At 41.4% G+C, this 25763-nt stretch overlaps 1 protein-coding gene across 2 annotated transcripts; it reads left to right on the top strand.

The window, feature by feature from the left end:
• The first annotated feature begins 908 nt into the window (after positions 1-908).
• Positions 909-25735, top strand: CSDE1 (cold shock domain containing E1). Of its 2 annotated transcripts, XM_052815843.1 has the most exons (20): positions 909-1019; positions 4845-5272; positions 10407-10605; positions 11405-11514; positions 11875-11967; positions 12494-12591; positions 13362-13443; positions 13798-13926; positions 14087-14212; positions 15059-15271; positions 17071-17211; positions 17300-17458; positions 18058-18165; positions 19035-19210; positions 20204-20316; positions 21039-21158; positions 21389-21567; positions 22567-22730; positions 23690-23822; positions 24408-25735. In XM_052815843.1, exons 3-20 carry the CDS (start codon positions 10407-10409, stop codon positions 24453-24455), a joined length of 2391 nt encoding a protein of 796 aa, XP_052671803.1. In that variant the 5' UTR covers positions 909-1019; positions 4845-5272; the 3' UTR covers positions 24456-25735. The 2 variants fall into 2 exon arrangements, with proteins under 2 accessions (XP_052671803.1, XP_052671804.1); XM_052815844.1 differs by lacking the exon at positions 11875-11967.
• Positions 25736-25763: the final 28 nt, after the last annotated feature.

Raw genomic sequence — 25763 nt, 5'->3', positions numbered from 1 at the left:
TTTTCTCAGGTGTATTCTGTTTTGTGGATCCTGGGGATAATTCCGTCTGTTCTGCACATCCCCAAGCCTCTTGCACTCCCTCCCATTTTTGCCTTGCCTGAATGAAATAATACTACAGTGACCAAAAATGTTGCATTTTATCTCTTTTAAATTAACATCATCTGCAATGCCTGTGACGACATGTTTTTACCTTCGTTATCCTAGTGCAGGTTAACATTCCTCTAATTGGCTAGCTGCTGTGCAGCCTGAAAAAATGGGCACTAAATAGCGGTTGCTTCGACTGACGAGTTTATTATTAATTAGCAGTGGGCTGTAATTAGCAGGGAAGGCTGATGTATGTTCCCTTTGCTGCTGTCCTGTTCTGGGTCCGTGACTGTCTACGATTCTGCTGGGTGATTGCCGAAGAACTTGCTCCGCTCACGTGGAACCGAGCGTTTGTCCGACTCTGCCCGGCCTTGAAATCCAGGCACAGAGCCGCTTCCCTCTTGCTCCAGCGGGGTGCGGCCTTAGGTACCGGCGAGCAGTGCTGCTCTGCCTGCCTTCCCTCCACCGGGGAGCGGGGTTGGGGGCGGGGGGGGGGGGCGGCCGCAGGGAGCCTGCCCGCGCGTGGCACCGGCGGAGCCGCCGTCACCCCGCGACTCAGCAGCCGGCCGGTGGCGGCAGCCGCCGCTCCGCGCCGTCGCTGGGCCGCGCTCGGGGCTCCGCGGCGTTTGCCCGAGGGCCGCGGCTGCGCCGGTAAGGCGACCTGGCCTCCGCTTCCCGCGCCCTCGCGGGGCGGGGCGCGCGCAGGAGGGGCCGCGCGGCGGCAGGCGCCGCTCCGCGCCGGCGGGGAGAGGCGCCGGCGGGGAGAGGCGCGCGCGCCCCCGGCCAGGCGCGCGTGCGCGCAGCGCAGCTGCTGGGCTCCTCTGGGCGCAGGCGCGGCTCCGCCCCGGCGCTCTCGCGAGAGGCCGGGATTTATTCCTACGTGCTGTGCCGTGCTGCTCATGGCGGCGCTGGAGCGGGGGCGCTGAGCTGTTGGGGTGAGTACGCCGGGCGGCGGGCTTCGGCGGCTCCCGTCGCGGCCCAGGCGGCGCCCGCGCGAGCGAGGGGGCGCCGGGGCCCTCGGGTAGCCGGCGAAGGAGGCAGAGGGCACCGCCGGGCCTGCCTCCCGCCCGCCTATCGTCTCGGCGGGGTGAAAGGGCCGGGGCGCCCGCCGCCCCGGCTGCGCGGCGGGCGGGGCGGGGGGGGGGGGGGAGAGCCGCCGCCCGCCCGGTAGGCCTCCGCTCCTGGGGACGGGGCGCCGCTGGGCCGTGGCGGCGTGCGCACTACGCTTCCCGGCGTCCCGCGGGCAGACGCCCTACCGCCGGGGCTCTTGGGGGCTGGAGTGCCGCCCGGCGGCGGAGGCGGGGCCGCCGCGACGCCGGGACTCGCTTTCCCGGCGGGCCGCGCGGGCCGGCGGGCCGCGGGGCTCGCTGGGGCCTGCGGGCCGCCGGGCTGGCCGGGGGTGGCGACGACGGGGGGACGGCGAGGGGACGACGGACTACGGGTCCCGGCAGGCCCCGGGCGGGGCCGCGGCGCTAGGGGCTCCTGGGGACGGGCTGGCGCGGCCGCCGGGGAGGGGCGGCGGCGGACGGCGGCTCCCGGCGTGCCGTGCGCGCGCAGCCCCACCCGGCGCAGGGGCTAGGCCCCCGTCCCTTTGTGTGCGGGGGAGCGGCCGCCATCCCCCCCCCCCCTCCCTTTGTGTGCGGGGAGGGCGGCGGGGCGGCCACTCCCTCAGCCGTGCCGGCCCTTCCCCCGCGCTGGGAGGCGGCGGCGCCCGGCGCGGCCCCTTGCCGGCCTTTGCGCTGTCATAGCGTAGGCCGCGGCCGGCCGCCTCCCGCAGACGGCAGCCCCCGCTCGGCGCGCGGCTGGCTGGGGCTTCTGGCACCGCCCCTCGGCGGGGCCCGCGACTCCGCTCGGCGGCCACCATCTTGCTGCAGCGCAGCGAAGAGGGCCGCGCTCGGAGCTCGCCGCGCCCGGAGCTCGCCGCGCCGCAGGCCCCCTCCTGACGGCTGCGGCGAGTCTCTGTCGGTCCGGGTCCGGTTTTCTGTCCTCTGGATGAGTAACGAGCGCAGGGCTCTTCCCCAGACTCCGGACCCGTTAAAAGGAAGCGGATTTTTGGTGTTACAGTTGTGGGGTTTTTTTTAAGTATTCTGCAGGTATATATGCCTTTACAGATGTCCTTGGAAGTTCCTTAACTTTTTTTTTTTTTTCCCCCCGTAGATGTATTTTTGATGTAAAATTGACTTCACTAACCTAGTGAATGTTGGTAGCTGATCTCGTGGCTGTCATGGATTGGCTCAAGAGCTAGTGTTCGGTACTGCTTTCTGATATTCATCGGAAAAGATACGGGGTAGCTCTATCTCCCAAGTGTTTAGTAGCTGTCTTGTGCATACATACTGAAAATATAAAGCTTTATCTTTTTATTAAATTTGATCTTAGTTATGTAAGAGGTGGCTATTTCTAGAAGCACATGTTCTAATCCTGTAAAAATGCATGTTCTTGCAGTTAGCTCTTTTTGTGAAGAAAATGGGAAACAAAATGGTGTTTGTAATCCAGCAAGTTCTGGTGTTAGGCTGAATAGATGGGTTTCTAGCTGTGAACAGCTTTATGTGACTTACTGTCATTTAGCAGAGCCTGCACCTGAAAGACTTCAAGAACAGGACTTGTGCAGGTCTTCCCTGTCTTTGCATTAATCCTTTCAGCTGTAAATATACAAATGGAGAACCCAGCGTGACTTGGGGCTGGGCAGCTGCTTAGGGTGTTTACCATTTGGAGGAGTATTTATAGTAGCTGAATTAAAAAGTAAAGAATTTGAGGCAGACAGTGAGGTGTTTTTTTTTTTTTTACTTGAGTTATGCTTGCTTGACAGCCCCATTTTTTTTAATAACTTAAGTGTAGTCAACCAATCTTGTTACCACATCAAACTGGCTTTTAAGGGAAAAGCTTATACCTTATTTCATTACCTGACAAAATTAGTGTTAGTTGTCTTTGGGCAGAAAGGTGTTTTGATTATTCTATGAAAATGTAATATAGTCTATGCCCAGAAAAATGAGAAATGTAATATGATACAAGTTACAGCTCTAGTAGAGCTCTAATAATATTAGTCTAATTAGATGAAAGTGTCTCTGTGTAGTTCCTGTGATACAGTGTATGCTTGCTTCATTTCTTCTGAACTTGGTTGGGGGGATGTTCATTTGAGATCTGAAATGCTGTCCAAAAAATATTAATATCCTGAAAGAGATCGTGGTAACGGTTGCCTGAATCTAATACGGAGCTAGATGAAAAGCCTAGCGATCCTGTTGTTCTTGCAAAAGCTTTGTGTCTTCTGATTTATATTTTTTTTTATAATTGAATCTTTCACTGCAAACCTTTCATACCAGATACTGGTTTGTACTGCCCTCATCCAGTTTTGTATTTAGTCTCATTCATATATGTGTAATGGTCTGACAAGAAAACTTACTTCAGCTGAAAGTTTTTCAGAGTGGTGACTAAAGGAAGATGCTTCATCTGGAGGAGAGGCCATTCAAATACAAACTTCTGTGAAAACTGGTTGATGAGTTTGCCTACAGCCATTGTGTGCTTTTGGGGTTTAGAATTCTTATTTGTAATAGCTGACTGCAGTCAGCATTTTCACTGTGTTGAGAGTTAAATGTCTTTGCATTCATGTTTCAGTCACTTAAGTTGACTCATTCAAATTCACTAAAGGGAATTCAAAGCTCAATGTAAATTATGAAATTCACTTTCCCGCTACAGTGGAGAAATAGGCTTTGTCCATATTTTTGCTCGTTTGGTGTGGGACTTGTGGAATGACTTGGGGAAGAGCTGTGCTCTGATGCTTCATGCCTTTAAATTACTGCATAACATGCTTGTTTATCCATAGATTCATAGCTGTGTTGCTTCTTACCAGCTTTTGTGCACAAAAATCTCCTCCCCGTTTTTTTTTTCCTTTATCTACTGAGTAAGCCACAAACTCAAATCAAAACTTTATTTTATTTCTCTTCAAAAATTCTGTTTCTATAAGGTTTCAGTTTTATGTGGTAGGTGGCAGTTTGTCTAAACCGCTTTCTCATGAAAACACCAAGTGGTACTGCAAAACTTTAGGAGAGAATTACTATCAAGTTACTGTTGCAGAGAGGCTTCTCTGTTATGTTATCAACACAAATATTATTTATATGTAATCAACATTTTGTAAACACTTTGAAGAAGTCCAGAGAATGGCTCTGCGCTTATTTTACATGCTATGCCAGGGTGCGTATGGTCTGTGTAGAACAGGCATGCAGCATCTGTACATATAATTAAGAAGTTTGTTTATTTTTATACAAAGCTAAAGGTGCTTCAGATACTGCTAGTCCTTGACTTACCTTTTGGAACAAAAATTACCAGGAAATTCTAATTCCCACACACACATACACTCTATTGCTACTCTGAAGGTCTGTGCAAGCACTTATAAATTAAATTTTGAGACAGCACCCGTATAAAGTTATTGATAGGAGGACTAAGACTTGCATTAAATGATGTTGCTATTCATCAAAATGAAGTTGCTGTCTTAATTGTGCAAACTGGGACCTTTCCTGAAATGCCTAACTGCATCTGAAGAGCTTAAAATTGGAAATACCATATCACTGGCTTGGAGGTAGTGTTTCTTGGAAAACAAAACTGAAAACGGGAATGCCAGATATATCTGTGAAACAGTCTTTCCTAGCATGGATCAAACCTACAGTATTAAGGTAGAGGAAATGCACCTGTTTGTCGGAACACCTAGGACTGATGTATCATTTCTTTTAAAGTGATACTTACTGTGTGTCTTTTTTTCCTTTCTCCAGTATGAAGTGGAACAGAACAGAATTTACCACCTGAAACTGCTGCTTCAAGTTCAGATCAGGAAAAGAATATACCACATCGTAACAACAACTCAAGACCAAAGAAGAGGAAACTTACACTGAAGATACAAGGCTTGATCTGAATCAAGAAGTTTGTGCCTACTCAACAGCTTCAAAAGAGCACGTCCCAACGCTGCTAGTAGTCTTTGTTTTCTCCAGTGCTGCATTGAAACTGCCCAGGGCAGCAGCACTTGTATTCTCTATTAGCTTGATAGATCACGTTCTCTTGCTATCTTTTTTCTTTCTCTCTCTCTCTCTCCTTCTCTCTCTCTCTTTTTTTAATAATAGCAGTCTTCATCCTTAGAAACTTGTGCTGAACAGAAGAATCGGCTAATACTACTGAAAGTGCAATATTTGAATATCACTGCGAGGTTAGTGCATGTGTTATATAAAGAGTTACATATATTCCTAAACTTAATAGGAAACAAGCTGTCAACAGAAGGGTGTGGGTTTTGTTAGTTTTTTTTTTTCTCAATTCTTTGCTTTTACTTTGGTATAGTAGTAGTGTGATGAATTAATAGGACGTGCAGTATGGTTCTATTTAACAATACTTACAACCCTAGGGAGCTGGTTATTAATGTTTCTCTCTTCCAGTAACAGTAGTGTTGGGGTTCCAATCCTTTTTTTTTTTTTTTTTTTTTTTTTTCCAAATAACCTCTGTTTAGGCTTCTTTAAGTCTTACTGCACAGGGTTGTGGGGGTTTTTTTGTTTGTTTTTTTTTTTCTTCCTCTGAGTACTTGTATTTGTGGGGTTCATAGTTCTTATTCTTGTAAACTGACAGATCAGCTGTGTTAAAAGTCAATGTTGGGAGTGAACTGTTGGCAGTGGAACAGCACAGCCAGGTAGTCATCGTGGTGCAGTGTATAACCATTATATTGTAGGTCCGAGCAAGTCTTGTTTGTGCATTGATAGGTTGCGGCCTATTACTAGAAGTTTCTTAAAGAACAGTTTTATGGTGATACTCCTGGTGATACGTATAAATGGACGTTGCGTTTGATTTTTGTTACGCTCTGTTATAACGTTATGTTTGAACAGCTGTAGGAATATGACAAGCATCTAGAAAGACTGCCAATATTATAACGTATCCTTCTCTCTACAGCAAATTTTAGTGCCACCCTGAGGAGTGTGTTTTTGTTTGAACTTCAGTTGCCAGGCTTTAGATGATTGAGTTCTTTGTGCTGTACTGCTAATACTCCTTTAAACTCAAACTGTTCAAATGGTATCATGCAATGGTAGTCTTTGAGCAAGAGATTATAACAGTGTGGTTTTCTAACCCTAAGATAGGCAGTTCTGAACTTGATTTTTAGGTAGATTTTTGTCATTTTCAGTATCTGATTTACCTTTAGTAGTATTGTCTTTAGTCTACTATTTAATGTCTGTGGCAGGGGTGTACGTGTGTTTGTGTACTTACCTTGTATCACAGATGCGAAGTGGCCATTTTGTCAATGGCTCACAGAAAACATTTGTCACACTCATTTGAGCTTTCAGCATGGGTTAATGGTCTTGCCTATTATTCTCCTGGGAAAAAGTATAATAATATATCATTTTCCCTTCCTCCAGCCACCTTACTTGCAGGATCAATTTGTTTTTGAAAAGTATTTCAAACTCTAGGGTGGCTTAAAATCAAACACTTCAGCTGATGCCTTTCCACAAGGGCATCTTCTTGTGTATGGAACGTCCTAGGGGTTGCCTTCCTCAAAAGATGAGTGTTTATATATTGGAGGTGATGCTGACAGGAACTAGTCTGTAACTCTCAGCAGTTTTTTATAGTGCTTTTTTGTTAGATAATTTGAGAAAATGTGTCCTTTAAACATAATCCACTGCGTAAAAAAGATGCACCTCCTGTGGCTTTTGTCCCTTGAGCAGGTAGCATAGCACTGCAACAGTTAACCCAGAAAGGTGGTGGAACCTCTGCCATTGGAGGTTTTCAAGACTCAGCTAGGCAAAGGCATGTCTGCCTTTGTTGTTGGCAAGAGGCCTTTGAGGAGGAGGAGGATGGACTAGAGTTCTCCAGGGGTCTCTGCTGGAGGTCATGTTCTCTGAGTCGCTATTTTTTGATATGTTAGTATTTTAGGACTTACTTGGACATGTAAGAGTATTGATTTATGACAGTTATCACAGGGTTGTAGGGTATCCTGATACTTGAGTTTTTGTAATTGTAGAATGAGGGAAGTCTTGATTAAAATTAAGAGACTGAGTAACTGCTTGTCCATTGTACTGTGGCTTATCATGCCACTCTAACAGACAATACTGCATCTTTCTGTTTATTTGTCTTTTTCTAGATGACCTTATGTAATGCAGTTTGTTACTTAATTTTGGGACAGTATGGAGGCTATCCATCTGAATATGGTGGCAATAAAATTTATATTTAACCTGGCTGTGAACCAGCTGTTTACACAGTAGTTACATACTTTGCTTGATATTTGTAAACTACCTTATTGTAAGGTTTTCTTGTGCTGGTGCTATGGTTCTGTGTTGAAATAGAGTATTTTCATTCTCCCAAAGTTTTGACAGTGTCAAATGTGCCTGAACAGACACATTTCTAAAGCTGGTAGCAAAATTATTGTACATGATGTTAGTCAAAGTAGAAAAGGATTAAAACAATTACAAATTAAGTTGGTTCTAGGTTGCAGGTCCTCTGGAAGTTGCCTCAAGGGTGCAATGCAGGGAGATGGTCATCATCTGTAACTTTTATTTATTGTAATGGGGACCTTCAGGTGTTTGTACACCTCTGAGTTTGGTCTCACCTTTACTTTGTTCTTCTTGACAAAGGAAAACTCACAAGGCATGGAAAATTACTAGTGAATGCAATGAGAGAGGAAACTCTCAAATGTTCTTAGAGAGTTAAGTTTTCCCATGTGTAACTTTCTTCAACTTAATCGGCTTACATACAGGAACTGCTATATAGCATCATATATTACCAGACTTGGGACTCGAAGGTTTGGACAAATACTAATACGATGGAGCTAAGATTAAATCCGAATCAATATACTAATTAAATACCTGTGGTCTGATAACCATACCAAGACCTCTGTCAGTTATGTGAAGTTATTAATATATAAGCTAATGAACTAGAAACTAACTCCTTCGTTCAGCTTTTTCAGCCCTCCCTTTAAAGTGTGAGAGGGGAAGCTGGGTAGTAAGGTAGTCCTTTCCTTGCAGGAGTTTATAGCATGTGGGAAGAAGCACAGTACTGAGAGAGACTCGAAATTAGGCTTTTAGTAGTTCTCTTTAATATAGCTTAAGAGAACATACAACCTTTGCAGCCGTTTCTGCATCGGGGTGTGTATGTGCGCACCTTTGCCTCTGGAGCATTTTCCCATTGAGACTTGCAGCTTTTGTGCAACAGTTGGCCATGCTACTGTTACTCATTATAAAAATGGAAACAAAAATGAGGTGTAAAACAAGAAAATAAGTAGTGCATGTTACAGACATTATATCAGAACAGATTTACTAGTTCACTGAATTTTTAAAGAGCTTGGGGGTGGTTAACACTGCACTTCATAACTACTGACCAGTTCTGTAGTCCCCCGACACTGTACTATGCTATCACAGCTGTATGAGATGGAGAACCATTATACAGTGTCATGAGATCCTTTTCCCCACTCCTGTAGCTCCCCCAATTTCTCTTTGTATTTTAGTTCATCTACATCTACCACATGTGGGTCTTAAACAGCAGGGGACTCCCCTGTGTCTGAGGCCTGTAGGTCAGGGCAGCAATGTCAACATGTTTTAGTAGCACAGGAAGTCACAGGGTTGGTTACCTTGTGAATATACTTTCACTTCTTAATGTTCTTAGTATCAACAATTTTTCAACAAATATGAAGCATTTGGTCTTTTCCCAAGCAATTACGAAGTATCAGTTTTGTTTTTTTCTTAAAACTTTTTTAGAAATTCTCACATAAAAACATCACTTCCTCCTGCAAAATGAAATGTGTGAAAATACCCCTTAGGTTCTGGTATGACATCCGCTTTGCATGAAAGTCTAATTAAATAACATGTAAGCCATAGCATGAAGGTGGAAATGTTCCAGGAAAAATAAACCAGCGTGGGTTATGCTTAACAGTTTCACCATTAACCAGTACCAGCATCTTTTTTAGAATCATTTGAGATGAATGGTTGAAGGCTAACTACTGTTGAGAAGTTGCTGTGTACAATGGTGTGAGGACTGATGTTTTCCTTTTTCTCTTGGAGGTCAGAACTCTGTCAATCCTTATTTCTTGCGGTTGTTCCCAATGTATTTTTTTAATGTCAGTCTCGCTTAATAAAATATAAACATTTCTGCCCAAGAACTCCACAGCAGGTGTTTTTCAGTGCTCTGATCACTTTTAAACTGATTTCCAAACAGCCTAATCAGACATGCTGTAACTATACTTTTTAATACGTTGAATAACTCGATGTCTGTATTAGAGTAAGAAGCAGGACCATTTTGCAAGTTGCTCAGTTGTCTTTTATCTCCCCTAAACATATTGCTGACTAATTTTGAACCTCTTCTCTGTTTTCTTGTTGCATCAAGCAGAATAGATACAGTCTCATTCTGTTTCCAAAATAAATACTCTGGAAACTGCAGCAAATAAAAGCCTCCAATACTGTATTTTAAGATGCATATTGACTGTTTGGGGAGGGGAGAGGGTTGCTTCAGTAGTCTTTCTTGAATTACAGTGTTTAGTGGGGTGTAATACACTTCAGCTCGTTTAATTGCTAACCTGTAAATGGAAGTGGCTTCCTTTAAAAATGAGACTTGCACATCAAAAAGCCAATGAGTTAGTAAAGGGACTTGTGAATATTTCAAGGTTCAGTCTGTGCCATGAAAAGAAAAGATACCCTACCTCCCCCCCAAAAAAAGGTTTTCAGGGATGTGAGTTAATTTAACAGTTCATTATGGCTTTAACTTTTTTAGTTTAATGCTGTTTTCAAGTTTTCTCAGTCTCTCTAGCACTTGAGTTCCTATGCCACAGAAATGTTAGTTTAATTCTGGGCATTAATTCCATAACTATGCAAAAATGTTTAAATACTTAAAATGATTTCTTTAGTATGAAAGGCTTAACAGACAAACTAGGGACAAACTTTGCAGGGATGTGAACCTAATTCTATTGGTTCATAACGGTTGCATTTTCCTAATTGCCTGTTTAATTTGGAAGAGCAGATACTTTAGATGTTTTCAGGCTCTGGTGTGAAATAGCGAATGTGGGAGTACTTTGAGGTATAATACTTAAGAAAGTCAGAAGTTTGTTTTGGTCTAAGCAAGCTTTATTTTGGTGTTGTGTTTCTAGCCTATTCTGTAAATATGTTGCCTGTCTAAATTTTAAGGGTTATTCTTTTACAAAAGCTTGACTGTTTTGGTGTTCTTACTCTATTTTAAAAATGGTTAGAATTTGCTTGTTACAGTAACTTCCACAAGTTCTTTGTGTTTGTTATTCTGTTATGTGGGCATGGAGAAACGAAACTTATTTTAAGTAGAGTGGGTTTTGTGTTTTTTTTCCCCCTATGCTTTCTTTTAAACAGATGAGCTTTGACCCAAACCTGCTCCACAACAATGGACACAACGGGTACCCCAATGGTACTTCGGCAGCACTGCGTGAGACTGGGGTTATAGAAAAACTGCTGACCTCTTATGGATTCATTCAGTGTTCAGAACGGCAAGCTAGACTGTTCTTCCACTGTTCACAGTATAATGGCAACTTGCAGGAGCTCAAAGTAGGAGGTAATTAGGCAACTTTCAGAGCTTTTTGACTGAGTGAAGACCAGTCTCTTTCACTTGCCGTAGAAAATCCTTTTATCTTGTGGCATGAACAGATGTGTGTTGTTGCTTCTGGTGGGCTAAGGAGACAACTGAATTAATAATTTATCACTTCTGATGAGAGACCTTTACCGCACTTAAGCTTTGTGCAGCTTATATGAATACAGTTGTGGCCATTCTGGAAAAGGTGTAGCGTTAGGTCAAATTTCTATAACTGAGATGGAAGCAAGTGCTTCCATCTGTGGAAGACTGTGGAAGAATATACCTCATGTACTCAGTATTTCTTTTTCTAGAATTAGTTTGAAGATGGCCTATTGTTTTTCAGACTGGGGAGGCTGCTATTTCATGCTACTAATTAATGTGGTAATGAAGTTTCTAAACTGTTGAATGGCATATGTTACGTTTGAACTTCAGTGTGAAGTCCGCTGTATAGTGAGCGGGGCAGAGAATTATTGAGGGGCAAACCATTATGACAGAATAGTTCATTAGCAACAAAAGTGAATAAGCAGAATAACTAGAGAAATATTTGCACGTAGAGTGTCCTTCCTTGGTAACAAAAGCACCTGAGTTTTACTTTGTTGTGTTTGGCTACAAGTGGCGAATTGTCAAATGTAACCATTTAGTGATCTAAAAAAACCCAAACAAACAACACCCCCCCCCCCCCCCCCCCCCCCCCCCGCCCTGGCCAAAACCCCCAACAAAACAAAACAAAACAAACCCAGACAAAACTCTGACACCATTATGATGTTTGATTGTCTCGTAGACGATGTTGAGTTTGAAGTGTCTTCTGATCGCCGAACTGGAAAACCCATTGCTATTAAATTGGTGAAGATAAAACCAGAAATACTACCTGAAGAACGAATAAATGGACAAGTTAGTGCCTGTTTCTATACATGCATAATTTCCATCCTTTACTCCAGTACAGAAGGCTAGATTCATTTAGCATGCATATTAACTACATACAGTATACAGTTACACTGAAATATATTTTTGTTGCTCTGATAAAAATTCAGAGGTTTAGTTTGACCTCTTACTTGGCTCCAAACAGTTCTTAGAGTCAACAGGTGTTCTGTAAGATTGAAACTTTGCAATGTGGCATTCCCTGTTGAGTTACACTAGGGGTACATCCCTGAGTGTATAGTAGAGGATACTGAGATTCATTTTGTATTCAACAGTGCTGCTCCTGAAATGACTAGCAATGGATCTTTTTTTTTTTTTTTTTTTGACTGGTAGGTTGTGTGTGCTGTTCCTCACAATTTAGAGAGTAAATCTCCAGCTGCCCCGGGTCAGAGTCCAACAGGGAGTGTATGCTACGAACGTAATGGGGTAAAGCTTACGTATTTTACTTGAACTCTTCACTGATCCATCACTGTGGTCTATGAGCAAAAGAATTGACGCATTTAATGTAGGCAATTGACACTGCTGAGAACTGTAGTTCTTGGCCAAAAAAAAAGCATGCTTTGGTAATTACTACAAACAGAAATGTTACTTGCTTGCTTATATCTATGGAGAACTTTATATAGAGACAAATAGTTGTTTTTCTCTTTTAAAACTTAATGAAGCTGGCTTATGTAATGTTCATGTATCCTTATCTTGAACTTTTAAAGTTTAGAAATTGACATTTAACAATGGCCACGTACAAACCTTTCAACTTAAGTTGCTTGTTACAGACTCATCAAAACAGCACAATGGAAAAAAGAGTGTTTTTGCATGCCGTGTTTGATCATTTGCGATTTTCTCACTAAATTATTTTCTTTAATAGCAGATACTGTTATTAAACAAAACTGTGTTAATCTTTCTTTGAAACAACTTTTCTGCAAATAGAGTAATATTAGTCAATTTTAATTTACAGGAAGTATTTTACCTGACTTACACCCCAGAGGATGTTGAAGGAAATGTACAGCTGGAAACAGGAGATAAAATAAACTTTGTAATTGATACAAACAAACAGTAAGTTGGTATTGCTTTTCTGACTTCATATTTGTTTTAGTAGTGTCGTGGTTTAACCCCAGCCAGCAACTAAGCACCATGCAGCCGCTCGCTCACTTCCCCCCCAGCCAGTGGGATGGGGGAGAGGAAGGCGGGGGTGGGGAGTAAATCCTGTGGGTTGAGATAAGAACAGTATAATAGGACAGAATGGAAGAAAATAATGAAGATGATAATCACAATGATAAAAGGACAATAATAATAAAAGAATTGGAGTATACGAAACAAGTGATGCACAATGCAATTGCTCACTGCTCACCAACTGATGCCCAGTTAGTTCCCAAGTAGGGATCCGCCCCCCCCCCCCCCCCCCAGGCCAACTCCCCCCAGTTTATATATTAGGTGTGATGTTACATGGTGTGGAATACCCTTTAGCTAGTTTGGGTCAGCTGTCCTGTCTGTGTCCCCTCCCAACTTCTTGTGCCCCTCCAGCCTTCTTGCTGGCTGGGCATGAGAAGCTGAAAAATCCTTGACTTAGTATACTAACACTGCTTAGCAATGACTGAAAACATCAGTGAGTTATCAACATTATTCTCATCCTAAATCCAAAACATAACAGTCTACCAGCTACTAGAAAGAAAATTAACTCCATCCCAGCTGAAACCAGGACCAGCAGTCAGGCAGAATTTATGCCTGTTCCAAGAACTGAAATGGCACTATGAAATATAATCTTAATTTTTGCTCCAGTTTTGAGTTGTTTCAGGTTTGCTCTGTTTACTTTTTTTTCCCTCTAGTACTGGTGCTGTAAGTGCTCGTAACATTATGCTATTAAAAAAGAAACAAGCCCGCTGTCAAGGAGTAGTCTGTGCCATGAAAGTAAGTGACGCTTTAGCTTTAAAGTTTCATTTGAAAATGAAATGCTGTTCCGAAAAATGGTGTTGTGAGTCATATATTTAGGGCATTAAGAGCTATTAACCATTTGGAGCTGTGGGTGTAAACTGGGTGAAACGGTTTAAAGAGCTAATCTTTGATACTAATACCGTCCTTAACAAAGGAAGTCCTGTTTACTTCCGTTTATATATTTCTTGTGGTAGTCTTAGCTGTGTGCATTCATAAGTCTGCTATACTGGTATGTCACAGTCTTTTATTGTGTTTCATAGAATCTGTAAAATTTTGTCTTGGTATGTTAAGAGAATAGGCAATTTATTAAACACTTTGTTCTGTTCTTAGGAAGCCTTTGGATTTATTGAGAGGGGTGATGTCGTGAAGGAGATATTCTTTCACTATAGTGAATTTAAAGGTGACCTAGAAGCCTTACAGCCTGGTGATGATGTGGAGTTTACAATCAAAGACAGAAATGTAAGACGAAATCCAGTAAAAACTGAAGACAAGATCTTAGGGCATAACTGGACAGCTGTCTGTTTTGTCAAATTAACTTCTAAAAAGAAGGGGGGGAGGAGGTTGATTGGAAAACATCTGTTACTTCGCCATGAGTATTTGACTGATTTTGTGCTTCTAGGGTAAAGAAGTTGCGACAGATGTTAGACTGCTGCCTCAAGGAACTGTCATTTTTGAAGATATCAGCATTGAACATTTTGAAGGAACCGTAACCAAAGTAATTCCAAAAGTACCCAGCAAAAACCAGGTGAATTTCAGTATTTACTGAAGTTTATGTGAAATGTTGTATTGATTGTGTTGAATTCCAGTCAAACAGTAAAAATGTTCCCCTTTCCCTGTAACAGTCTGCTGCATAAGCATCGCATCAGAGTAGAGGAGTAAGCTTGGGCTTAACTTGTAACAAACACTGATAGCAGTCACAGTGTGCAATTTTTTCTAAAGATTATAAAGAGCAAGAATTAGGGTAGTGGTGCATTGGGAGTGTGTGTTTTCTTTAATGTTTCAAATACTTCCCATTGAATTTTGTGGGTTTAGTATGTACCTTTAAGGCAAAAGCACAGGGAAAAGGGGAGAAAATACTTGCTGGAATAAGCCTGATCTGTGGATTCCTGTGAGCATTAACAGTTAATGAGGTTTTTGACAGAGAGATAACTTGACCTTTAATGTTTGGCTTTGAGGAAAAAGTGCACATGAGCACTTCCCTTAAGGTTTTAGGCAAGTCTGTGTTACTGTTTTGGGAAGGTTTGGGGTGGGAGTTTTTTGTGTGTTTTGAACACTTAAGAAAGACGCTGCCTTTTAGAAGTTTTGTAATTATGGTTGTAAACTTAATTCTTGAAATAGTCTTAATTTCTTTGGCAATACATGCTTGGTGCTTAAAAAAACCCAAACAACAGCAAAAGCCATCTTGCATTTGCCTGTGGACAGTAAATTACAAATTAGGAGTGGTAGAAATGAAGCATAGTGGTCTGAGTCCAGCAGGCACTTGGTGTCATCCATACTTCTGTTAGTATTACTATTTCTGCCAACTGTTCTGTCTGCAGTTATGCTGAGTCTTGTAGGTAAACTAACTTGTGTTGGGTTTTCTGTCTGCTAGAGTGATCCATTACCTGGCCGCATCAAAGTTGACTTTGTGATTCCTAAAGAACTTCCATTTGGAGACAAAGATACAAAATCCAAGGTGACCTTGCTGGAAAGTGACCACGTTCGATTCAATATTTCAACAGACAGACGTGACAAACTGGAACGAGCCACCAATATTGAGGTTCTCCCCAATACTTTCCAGTTTACTAATGAAACTAGGGAAATGGCAAGTATCTATCTTTAGAAGTTTTTAATTCTTGAGGGGAAGTGGAAGTAAAACATGGGGGGTTTGTCTTAAATGGTAACTTAATGTAAAAATCACTACTGTCTTCCATTGCCTTTTCTGAAATCCAATCCTCAGATGTACACTTCAAACAAAGTGCTTAAATGATCTAAAATTCAGGATTAATGCTGTGCATCTTTCCTTTAAAAGAATAAAAAGTTAACTACCAAGTAAATAGAAAATTAAACCTCAGTTGGCCCTCTTGGGGTGGATTGCTAGCTGGTTACAGCAGACAGAATTAATGCAATCTTGAACTATTAGTTTAAAAATTCGCATGCTTAAGTCTAAATAGGTAACTACTCCTTAGGAAAACTGGAAGAACCTGGGGCTACTCTGGTTCAGGTAGTGAGAAGTCTTAAGAATCAGAGGAGGTACTGTGTGCAGCTTTTGGATTTCATGTTTTTTGGCCAATCCCTCTCTCTGTCTGAGGCTCCAGCAGAAGGATGGTAAAGAGCTGCGTTTTATCACAGACAAACTTCTTGTGGATTACAGGGACTAAGATGGATGTGCTTATCAGTACTAAAGAATATCTTCCATTCTTGTAATTTGGAATGTTGGTTGTGTTCCAACTAAACTGTAAGTTTGCCTTCTTTTTCAATTGGAGTCCAATTACAAAGCTGTTGCTTCAATAGGCTCTGAATTAGGGACCCTTTGCTTTAAGAAAACCACTGAACTTTGGCTTCAGCCTCTTGGTTTTTGGCATTCTATCCTATAGACTTCTACTCTGGCTGGATATATTTGCCTGCCTGAATTGAGCTGTCGTTGAGGTGACAAGTATTGGCTGCTTCTAGAAAGGTTAGCTGATTTTCCTGAGCTTGTGAAAGCTATGTAAGAGAAGAATGTTCCTAAAGGTGGAAAGTGTCTTTGCATTGTCATTGTTAAAGGCTCTGTAGTAACTGGGCTGAACTGAATATGTTTATGAATTCTATCTTGCTCAGTGCCTCTGGCATGATCTAGTGCTAGTTCTTCCTAACTTGAGTATTGAACTCTTTCAGCAACCTTATAGAGCCTCTTTTTTTTTTTTTTCCCCTTTAATTTATTTTTTAACAGAGGTCAGGGTGACAAATGGATTATTTTAATTTTTTTAACAGTTGATGGGGCACAGTATGTGCTCTTTATCATTCAGAATTCCATTTTTAGTGGTTACCAGGAAGGCCAAAAAATATTACGTAACATGCTTACCGTAATAGACACCCGTGGATATGATAGTCTTGTTTTAACAAACTTCTTTGTAAAAAAGCTTTTTAATTTCTTCATTTGTGTTTGGAAATCTGATGGCTTTTCTCTTAAACTTCCCTCCAACCACTGGTTTTATTTCCTGTTTATATCATTTCTTGTATGTTTTGTGTGTGTTTGTGTATGTATTCCATACCTGTATAGGTGATGCATGTATTTGAAGAGTTACCCCCTTCAAGATTGTGTTCTCTGTGTAGTAGTAATGTCAGGTTCTTTAACTGTAGTCTTTCTTGTTAATGGCTTAAGTTAATTTTTTGCACTTCACTCATCATAAGAAATTAAGTTGAGAAGCTAGGTAAGTACAGCTTGTTTGCATTTCAGGTTGACCATAGCCATTAGCACTACAGTTTGCAAGGAAGCATATTGCATAAACCAAGAAGTGTGTTCACAGGATTCAGGCCTTGTGTTCAGATTATTAACGTGCTCCACAGACAGATGTGGAGTACCTGCAGACAGATGTTGCATACTAGTAGTAAAACTGTAATTGTCCATTTGACTATTCTTAGGGTGTGATTGCAGCAATGAGAGATGGCTTTGGCTTCATTAAATGTGTGGACCGAGATGCTCGCATGTTCTTCCACTTCAGTGAAATTATGGATGGAAATCAACTCCATATTTCTGATGAAGTAGAGTTTACTGTCGTTCCTGTAAGTGAGATTAATACTTTTATGAAATCTTAGTTTTTAAAGAAATTATGTGCAGCCTGTCTAAAATCTGATCAATCTTGTTTTTCAGGATATGTTGTCTGCCCAAAGAAATCATGCTATAAGGATTAAAAAACTTCCAAAGGGCACGGTTTCTTTCCACACCCAGTCAGATCACCGTTTCGTGGGCACTATAGACAAAGAAGCCACTCCAGCCAAAGCCACTAGCCCAAATAAAGGCAAAGAGAAGGTAATGCTGCTCTTCTACTTGTGAAGTACCTGTTCTGCATTCCTGGCTTTGGAGACTGAGGCTGCTTACTTAAAATCTGTAATTCAGCTTCTTGAAGCACTGTTTATCCTGTATAAATGTGAACTGCATTGAATAGCTAATGACAGTCGTCAGTGAAAACTAACTTGTGTGAAACAATATAATAAAAGCATCATTAATGATCACATTGAGGATGATTTCCAGGAACTTGATGGGAAGTTTCTTTCTGCCTCCTACTACGTCAGGTGCTGGGTAGAATTGGTTAAAATTAAATTTCTAGGGCTAGAGGAGAACCTTTGTTGTTTTGTCGTGCTATTTTAAACAATGCCAGAACACTTTAAACTTCCACTAAATGCTTAACTGGAAGTGGTGGTAATACTTTCTTTTCTTTAAAAATATTGTTTAGTATCATTTAAAGCTTCTTACTCAGAGTTGATCGTGGTGGTGTGTTTTTCACCAGTTACTGAGCAGTTACTGTAAAACCACTGTGGCTCAAATGAGCAGTGCTTGGATTGTATGTAGTAAACTTGTTTGCTTACAAATAAGGCACCAATTACTGAATTCTGCTGTCTTCTTTTTAGGAAGCTGAGGATGGAATAATTGTTTATGATGACTGTGGAGTAAAACTGACCATTCCTTACCAGGCCAAGGATGTGGAAGGATCTGCTAATCCCCAGATAGGAGATAAGGCAATATAACTAAGTATACCATTGGGAAATATTTTTCTGTGCATTGTGAGATGGGAGCTTCTCTTTGCCTTGTTACTGGACTTGTTCTCCCTCTAAGAACAAATAAAGGACAAGGCATCTGCATAACATTACCCATTTCTTTTCTTCTGTCCTAGGTTTGAGTGGCTTAATCTTCTGTATAACTAAGAAAAATATCCTAAAACCTGGTGATACATATATGAAAATAGCGTCTTACTATGTAGATGATGCTTTTTAAACAAGGAATTCTGATCATTAAGACAGTGGACTCCACTTGTGAATAGTCAAGAGGAAATTAGCATAGAGACTTTGAGATGGATGTTGAAGAGGGAGAACGTACCCTTATGAGCTGAGCAAATTAGCATGAGAGACAATGGAAAGGGAAAAAGAGCTCGGAGATCTGGAAGAGCAGCCTAAAAACTGTCAGTGATCAGGAGCCATGCTAGGAAGGCACTGATTACTGTTTCTAAAAATCTGAAACAAGTGACTGAAGCTAGGTACATGCTCACTGTGGGCCACTGGTGATAAGTGTAGTGAAAGGAGGTGAATCAGATAAACAGAAAGATTCTCATCTTTAATAGGTAAAAGAAGCTGAGTGCTAGAGGCTGGCTTGCCTTGCAGATAGTCACTGGTGTGACTGCTACTCTCTGGAGTGTAGCAAATGTCAATGACTGACAGGTGTTTATGGGAGAGTAGTGGCTAGAAAGTTGCTTTCCTGGAGAGTATTGTTACTCTTAGGTATTGTTTAGAGCTACACAGCTTTGAAACAAGTTGTTTCGGGGTCTTTTTGCTGGTGGTCGTGGTTTGTTTGGGTTTTTTCTATCTAGTATTGATATGCATCTCTTCAACAGGTCGAGTTCTGTGTTTGTGAAGTGAAGAGAACTGGTCTGCAAACAGCTGTTTCTGTCAGAATGCTAGGACGCAATTACAGCTCTAAGAGGCTTTTGGGATACGTGGCAGCCCTGAAAGATAACTTTGGATTTATTGAAACAGCCAATCATGATAAGGAGATCTTTTTCCATTACAGGTGAATGACAATTTTATAATTATTATTGTTTGTTTGTTTGTTTGCTGCTGGTGGTGGTGTTTGTTTTGTTGCAGGGGCAGAGTTTCGTGGGGTTGACTGTTAAACTCATTTGGACTTCACACACATTGTCGTGGTTTAACCCGAGCCAGCAACTAAGCACCACGCAGCTGCTCACTCACTTCCCCCCCCCACCCAGTGGGGTGGGGGAGAAAATCGGGAAACGAAGCAAAACTCGTGGGTTGAGATAAGAACGGTTTAATAGAACAGAAAAGAAGAAACTGGTAATGATAACACTAATAAAATAACAACAGTAATAATAAAAGGATTGGAATGTACAAATTATGTACAGTGCAATTGGTCACCACTTGCCAATCGACACCCAGTTAGTGTCTGAGTGGCGATTCCCCCCCACCCCCACTCCCCCCAGTTTATATACTAGATGTGACTTCACATGGTATGGAATACCCTGTTGGCCAGTTTGGGTCAGCTGCCCTGGCTGTGTCCTGTGCCAACTTCTTGTGCTCCTCCAGCTTTCTCGCTGGCTGGGCGTGAGAAGCTGAAAAATCCTTGACTTTATTCTAAACATTACTTAGCAACAACTGAAAACATCAGTGTTATCAACATTCTTCTCATACTAAACTCAAAACATAGCACTGTACCAGCTACTAGGAAGACAATTAACTCTATCCCAGCTGAAACCAGGACACACATATATATGCTTAGGTGTCTCAAGTTCCATTTATTATCTCTGCTGCACTGGTTCAGGCTTTTCTGTTAGTCAGCAGTCTTGGTGTTCTGTGTCTCTGAATCCCAGGCCAAGAAATACAGTTGTATTGTATATTTGAAATGCTTTGCTTTCTTGAATGAGGATTTCCTGAAAATGTGAGGTGCTGAGCTACTTAAATAGTTTCTGATCAACTTACATAAATGTTGGATGAGCATCACTGTTGTCATGTAACTAAAGGAAAATTGTACATAATTCTATTCCTGTAGTGAATACTGTGGTGATATTGATAGCCTGGAACTTGGAGACACTGTTGAATACAGCTTGTCAAAAGGCAAAGGAAACAAAGTTAGTGCAGAAAAAGTGAACAAAACACATGCAGGTAAGACTATACCCTGGTATTTTCTGCTTACAAGGCTCTTGGCAGGTGCTGATGGATAAAGTTCATTAATAATCTATTTACAGTTGGACCTTAAACCAAGAGGATGATGCTTAATGTGGTGGTCATTGGTTTCCTGAAAGCTGTTGCCTGTGTTTCCAGAGAACAGACAAGTGCAGACCAACAGTCCTATAGACAGTAGCAACTCTTTGGACCTTTACCATACTCTGTCCTCTTCCATTGGAGAGTTATAAGGAGAGACCTAGTGGCAGAATTAGACAAATTAGTAATTGCACTAGTTGTGCTTTACCTCACAGAAGGAAAATTGCAGGAGGAATGCAGATGGGGGTATTAAGAATTTGGGGGCAAAAAAAGCATACTTAAACATTATTGAATGATTAAAGTGAGAGGGAATGGGAATGCAGTGGAAGAGAAGTAAAATATTTCGATTTGCTTTTCAAGTTCTATGGCCTCTAGTTTCATGAGAAACTAATATTTTTCTACTTCCATGTTTGAAATGTTGGTGTGGTCTTGGTTAGAAAAGCTATCATTACTTATTGCTGTATTAAAGCTGTTCCAGTTTTACTGGGTGATAGAGTGCACTGCCTTAGGTGTCTTGCAGTGCAAACTATTGGCTCATGGTCGATCTGAATCGCTTATTAATTCTTTTTAAAATAAAGTATGACTAGAACATCCTGTTCTTCCACTGTCTTGTTTCTTTTCAGTGAATGGTATCACTGAAGAAGCTGATCCAACTGTTTACTCTGGTAAAGTAATTCGTCCTTTGAGGAGCGTAGATCCCACACAAACTGAATACCAGGGCATGATTGAAGTCATGGAGGATGGTAAGATTTTTTGCTTTTAAATTATGTGTTCTTTCACAAATGCACAAGAAGCGTAGAAGTTTATTAAACTGTAAATAGAGGTGTTGAGGATTATATTCACACTACAGACTATATTCATACTACTAAGCTGACCATAAGAGTACAACTTCTAATACTGGAAATAAATTCTGAATGCCCTCAGGTGGGAAAGGATACCTCTCAATTCCATCTTGTGCTTTTTCCTCCTGTAGGTGAGATGAAAGGAGAGGTCTATCCATTTGGAATTGTTGGAATGGCAAACAAAGGTGACTGTCTGCAAAAGGGAGAGACAGTAAAGTTTCAGCTCTGTGTTCTTGGTCAAAATGGGCAGACAATGGCTGTTAACATCACACCATTCCGCAGAGCCACAGTGGAATGCGTGAAAGATCAGGTGAGTGACTGCTGCTATGAAGACAAGATGCATGTTAATAGGAAATTGCTGCTTGGCTTGGCATAGAGCAGATGAGAACCCACTTCAGCACTTGAATCCAGGAAGCTTGTTGCACACAAATAGATTGCTTTGTACTCTGGTTCTAGGGAATTAAGTTTGTGTAACCCAAGTACTGGTTTATGCAAGCCTGTGTTACGTGACTTTCGTAAAGGTGAACTCAGTACTTGGTTTGGTGCTGATACACCAGTACTACCGGCAGCAGTTCCTGCTGTGGTTGACTCTGAAGACACTTGTTTTTGAGATGTCCTAGAAATTGATCTAACTAGTTTCTGCTGAACAGAGCATTAAAAAAAAAAAAAAGTGTTTAAAAAAAGAAACAAAACTGTGCATACTCTGCTTCTAGAAGAAGCTTCTTCACAGCATTAAGCAGTTAATGATTACAGTCCACCTGAAATGTGAATGCTGATCATTGCCTTAGTTGCATCTCAGAATGATTAGAATTAAAGTGCTGTGAATGCTTTCTATTTTTATAGTTACTCTGCAGCACTAAGCTCTAGTCATTTATGGAGAGGCTGGATGAGTTTTGCTGGTTTATACACGAGTAGAACGGTAAACGGCAGTAACTGACTTCTTACACCAGTGACAGACCAAAAAATGGGTTTCTACTGTGTAACTTTTAAGGTGGAGTCTTAGAAAAGAACATGCAGCAGCACTCTTCTCAGTTTAATACAACTGCCAGGACTTTGGCAGTTTTCAGACCTTGTTCTATAGACTTTGGGGTTTAAATGTGACTTTACAAACCCCAAGAAGAGTGCCTAGACTTCCAGAAGTACTGTTTACAGACAGCATGTTCTGTCCAGTGTATAAATTGCATTTCCACCTCTATTAGGCGCTTCAGAGGTTTTTTTCTAGAAGTAGTTAAACTGCAGTAATGAGTAAGTCATTGCATCTGTTTGGATCAAGAGGAAAGAAATAACCTTGTGATGTGTTGGTTTTCAGTTTGGTTTCATTAACTATGAAGTGGGTGACAGCAAAAAGCTCTTCTTCCATGTCAAAGAAGTTCAGGATGGTGTGGAGCTACAGGCTGGGGATGAAGTGGAGTTCTCGGTAATCCTGAACCAGCGCACAGGAAAATGCAGTGCCTGTAACGTGTGGCGTGTCTGGTGAGGATTTAGAATTAAAGTGATTTAATCTGGCACACTGTCTGCATCACAGTAGTGGAGCACATGCTGCTTCTAAACTGAGCTAGCTGTTCCTAGAATGGGAGCTCTGAATTTCAGCTGGCATCAGTGAGAGCCTCTCACCTGAGAACTGCCAGCACTTGTAGGGTGTCCAGTACAGTGTAGCAGCAGAACTCTTTTCTTACTTACAGATAGCTTGTTCTTTTTAAAACTATTCTTAAGAAGCTCCCCCCACCATAGCAGGAACTTGGATACAGCCTTCTAAATAGAAATTAATGAATTATAAGAAAACTGATGGTATTCCTATGTAGTTGCTGGCCTCTCTGGCCAGCATAGTACATAGTGTTTCCACCTGTTTTTTGAAGAGCAACTTTCATTTTTAAATACAAAACCAATGTTGTTGAACACTCTCTTCTTTTTGGTATGTCATTTCTTAATGGTGGTGGGTAATTTTTTTTGCTTTTGAACTATTTGCACATTTCGAACAAAACTGCATAATTTGGATTTTGCTTAAGCTTGAGATAGTGCTTCTACAGCAACAGGAAGCTAACATTTAATTTTTTTCTCTCAAAATTCTCTGTTGTCGTAATCTTCAGAGATGTTAATGCTATGCCATTATGAACTGGCAACTTGTAAGCCTTTTATTGTTGCAGTTAAAGGGAACAGAAATGTAGGAAATACTACTGATGTGTGCATGAGAGTAAATGCGACACTTCTACTCACTGAAAATAACCTTTTGAGGTTACTGTTTTGAGCTACTGCTATTTCAGAGTCCTGTGTTTAAAGTAATGGTTTTGAGGCAGACATACGTGGTGTCATCTAGGTCTGCTTTCACACAGGACAGATTATGCTAATGGCTTAATGGGGAAAGTGACTACAAATTAGGTAGCCTACACCGTCTCTGGGACGTCATCAGTGCTCTGTATGGTTGACTGTTACAGTGAAGGCGCTAAGGCTGTTGCTGCTCCACGTCCTGATAGACTTGTTAATCGTTTAAAGAGCATTAATCTGGATGATGCCAATGCTCCTCGTCTAACAGTTCTTCGTCAGCCTAGGGGACCGGATAACTCAAAGGTATGTATGATAAAAGGCTAGCTTGCAGAATAACAGCAGTTTGTGTTTCAACTTAGATAATATTGCTTCCTCTGTTGGAAGCCTAAGCTGTTTGAAATGTGGTGTCTGCTTTCATTCTGTAGTGAGCTAGTCACCTGCTGTGTGTGTGATTAAGATTATTTTTGTGTGGAGTCGGGACGCTGTACCCTGTGTGAATAATGCATGCTGTGGTTTCAGGAGAGCACACAGTACAGAAGAAACCAATTGCTGCTTGTGTTCTATCCCATAATGGCTATCTTGGTTTGGTTTTTTTCATTTATAAACATCCTGCTCCCCTTCTCAGAGATAGCAAGTGAAATCCCTTTACCTGAACTTGGCTTTCACATAAGGTTCTGCTTGATAAGCAGAAGGAGTAAAGTGTCTGGAATCTGTGAAGTATCTAGGACTATAAAGAGCAACCCACAGAACCTGTTTTGTTACCATCTTCGTTTCTGAAGACTGAGGTGGCTAATTGGAAATATGCTAATGCTGTACTTCGTTGGAACAGAACAGGTTTGCTTTAAAGCATGATGCTGGAGCTAAAAGTTTGTTTTGTTTTCCTTGCAGGGATTTGGTGCAGAGAGAAAGATCCGTCAAGCTGGTGTTATAGACTGATCACAAAACCCATACCTGATGTACGACTTGAGTGGTGGGGGCTGGTGAAGGGTACTGAATATCTCCCTATTCATCCCTTCCTCCAAATTCTAAGAAGCTATTACACCAGTTTTAACACCTTCTCATGTTATGTTTAAAATAAATTTATGAAACCATTTTAAAATTATGCACAGTTGCATTCTGGAGAACTTAAGGTGGCGCCTTATAGTATCACATTTTAGAAGCTTGTTTTGAATGGTGCATTTAACGCAACTGGTAACTGCAAATCTACATTGCCTATGTGAGTAAACATTATAGACAGCTCTACTCTGGTAGACCTTATGGAATTCTGCACTACAGTTATCTATGCTTTATCTTTGTTATTTTGGCCAAGGTATTACTATGCCTTAGTGCTCAATTGCATTATGTCTTTCCTTCCAAGTGGAAGCAGAAGGCTCACTTCAGCTCACTCCACTCAAATTCTGAGGACCATATGAGGGTGGAATAAGTTCAACTTTATATAAAATCTGTATGAACATTCAGATAACTTAAGTTGATGGCCAAATGTTACACTGTTTTCATATTTCATTTAACTTGAGTCCTTTAGCCAGCAAAGTTGTTAGAGCTCAATGAAAGTCTCTTTCTGGGGTTGACTTATTTTTGTAGCGTTCTGAAACACATGCAGTGCAGAATTTCATAAGGCTGAGGTGTGCCATCAGTGTGGTAATTTAAATATATTTAAAACAATGCACAAATCTGCTGCTGCTTAGAACACTGCAGCTTCTAAACCCAGTTTCTTTTACTGATTTAAATTTAAAGAGAAAGAAGTTGTGCCTGAAGTGAATACATTTTTTTCTTTTTTGCAGCCGGCACCCAGTGTACTGTAAAAGAATAAATACTTAGGCTTTCCATAGCTGTATTGAGACTTTCATCAAGGTGAAATAGTTGATGTCTGTGTGCTTTTTTTTTTTTTTTTTCCCCCCATCCTCCTCCCCCTGCCCCCCTTCCCCCATTTCCCCCGTCACACTTTATCAAGCAAGAAAACTGAATGATTGGTCTAAGTATTACTTTAACCAAAAAGATCAGGAGTTACTTTCTTTGAATAGAGGGCAGTACTGTGTTTGGGTTTTTTTTTTGTTTGGGTTTTTTTTTTTTTCATGTTACCTCTATTCTCAATTTAGGGTTTTCTTCTCTGGGAGATGCATTATCTTTGTAAAACAAACATTGCTTTCTCCAATTTTTTCTGTTAATGGCAAAGAATGGAAATAGAATAAAGTTTTACTGATTTTGAAAAAAGCTTCCCTCCTGGCCCCTGTCTTCCTTCCCCGG

Source organism: Harpia harpyja, chromosome 19 (genome assembly GCF_026419915.1).
Source record: "Harpia harpyja isolate bHarHar1 chromosome 19, bHarHar1 primary haplotype, whole genome shotgun sequence".
Taxonomy (NCBI): Eukaryota; Metazoa; Chordata; class Aves; order Accipitriformes; family Accipitridae; genus Harpia; species Harpia harpyja.
The sequence above is the reverse complement of the archived record's forward strand: the minus strand, read 5'-3'. Positions and strand labels throughout refer to the sequence as shown.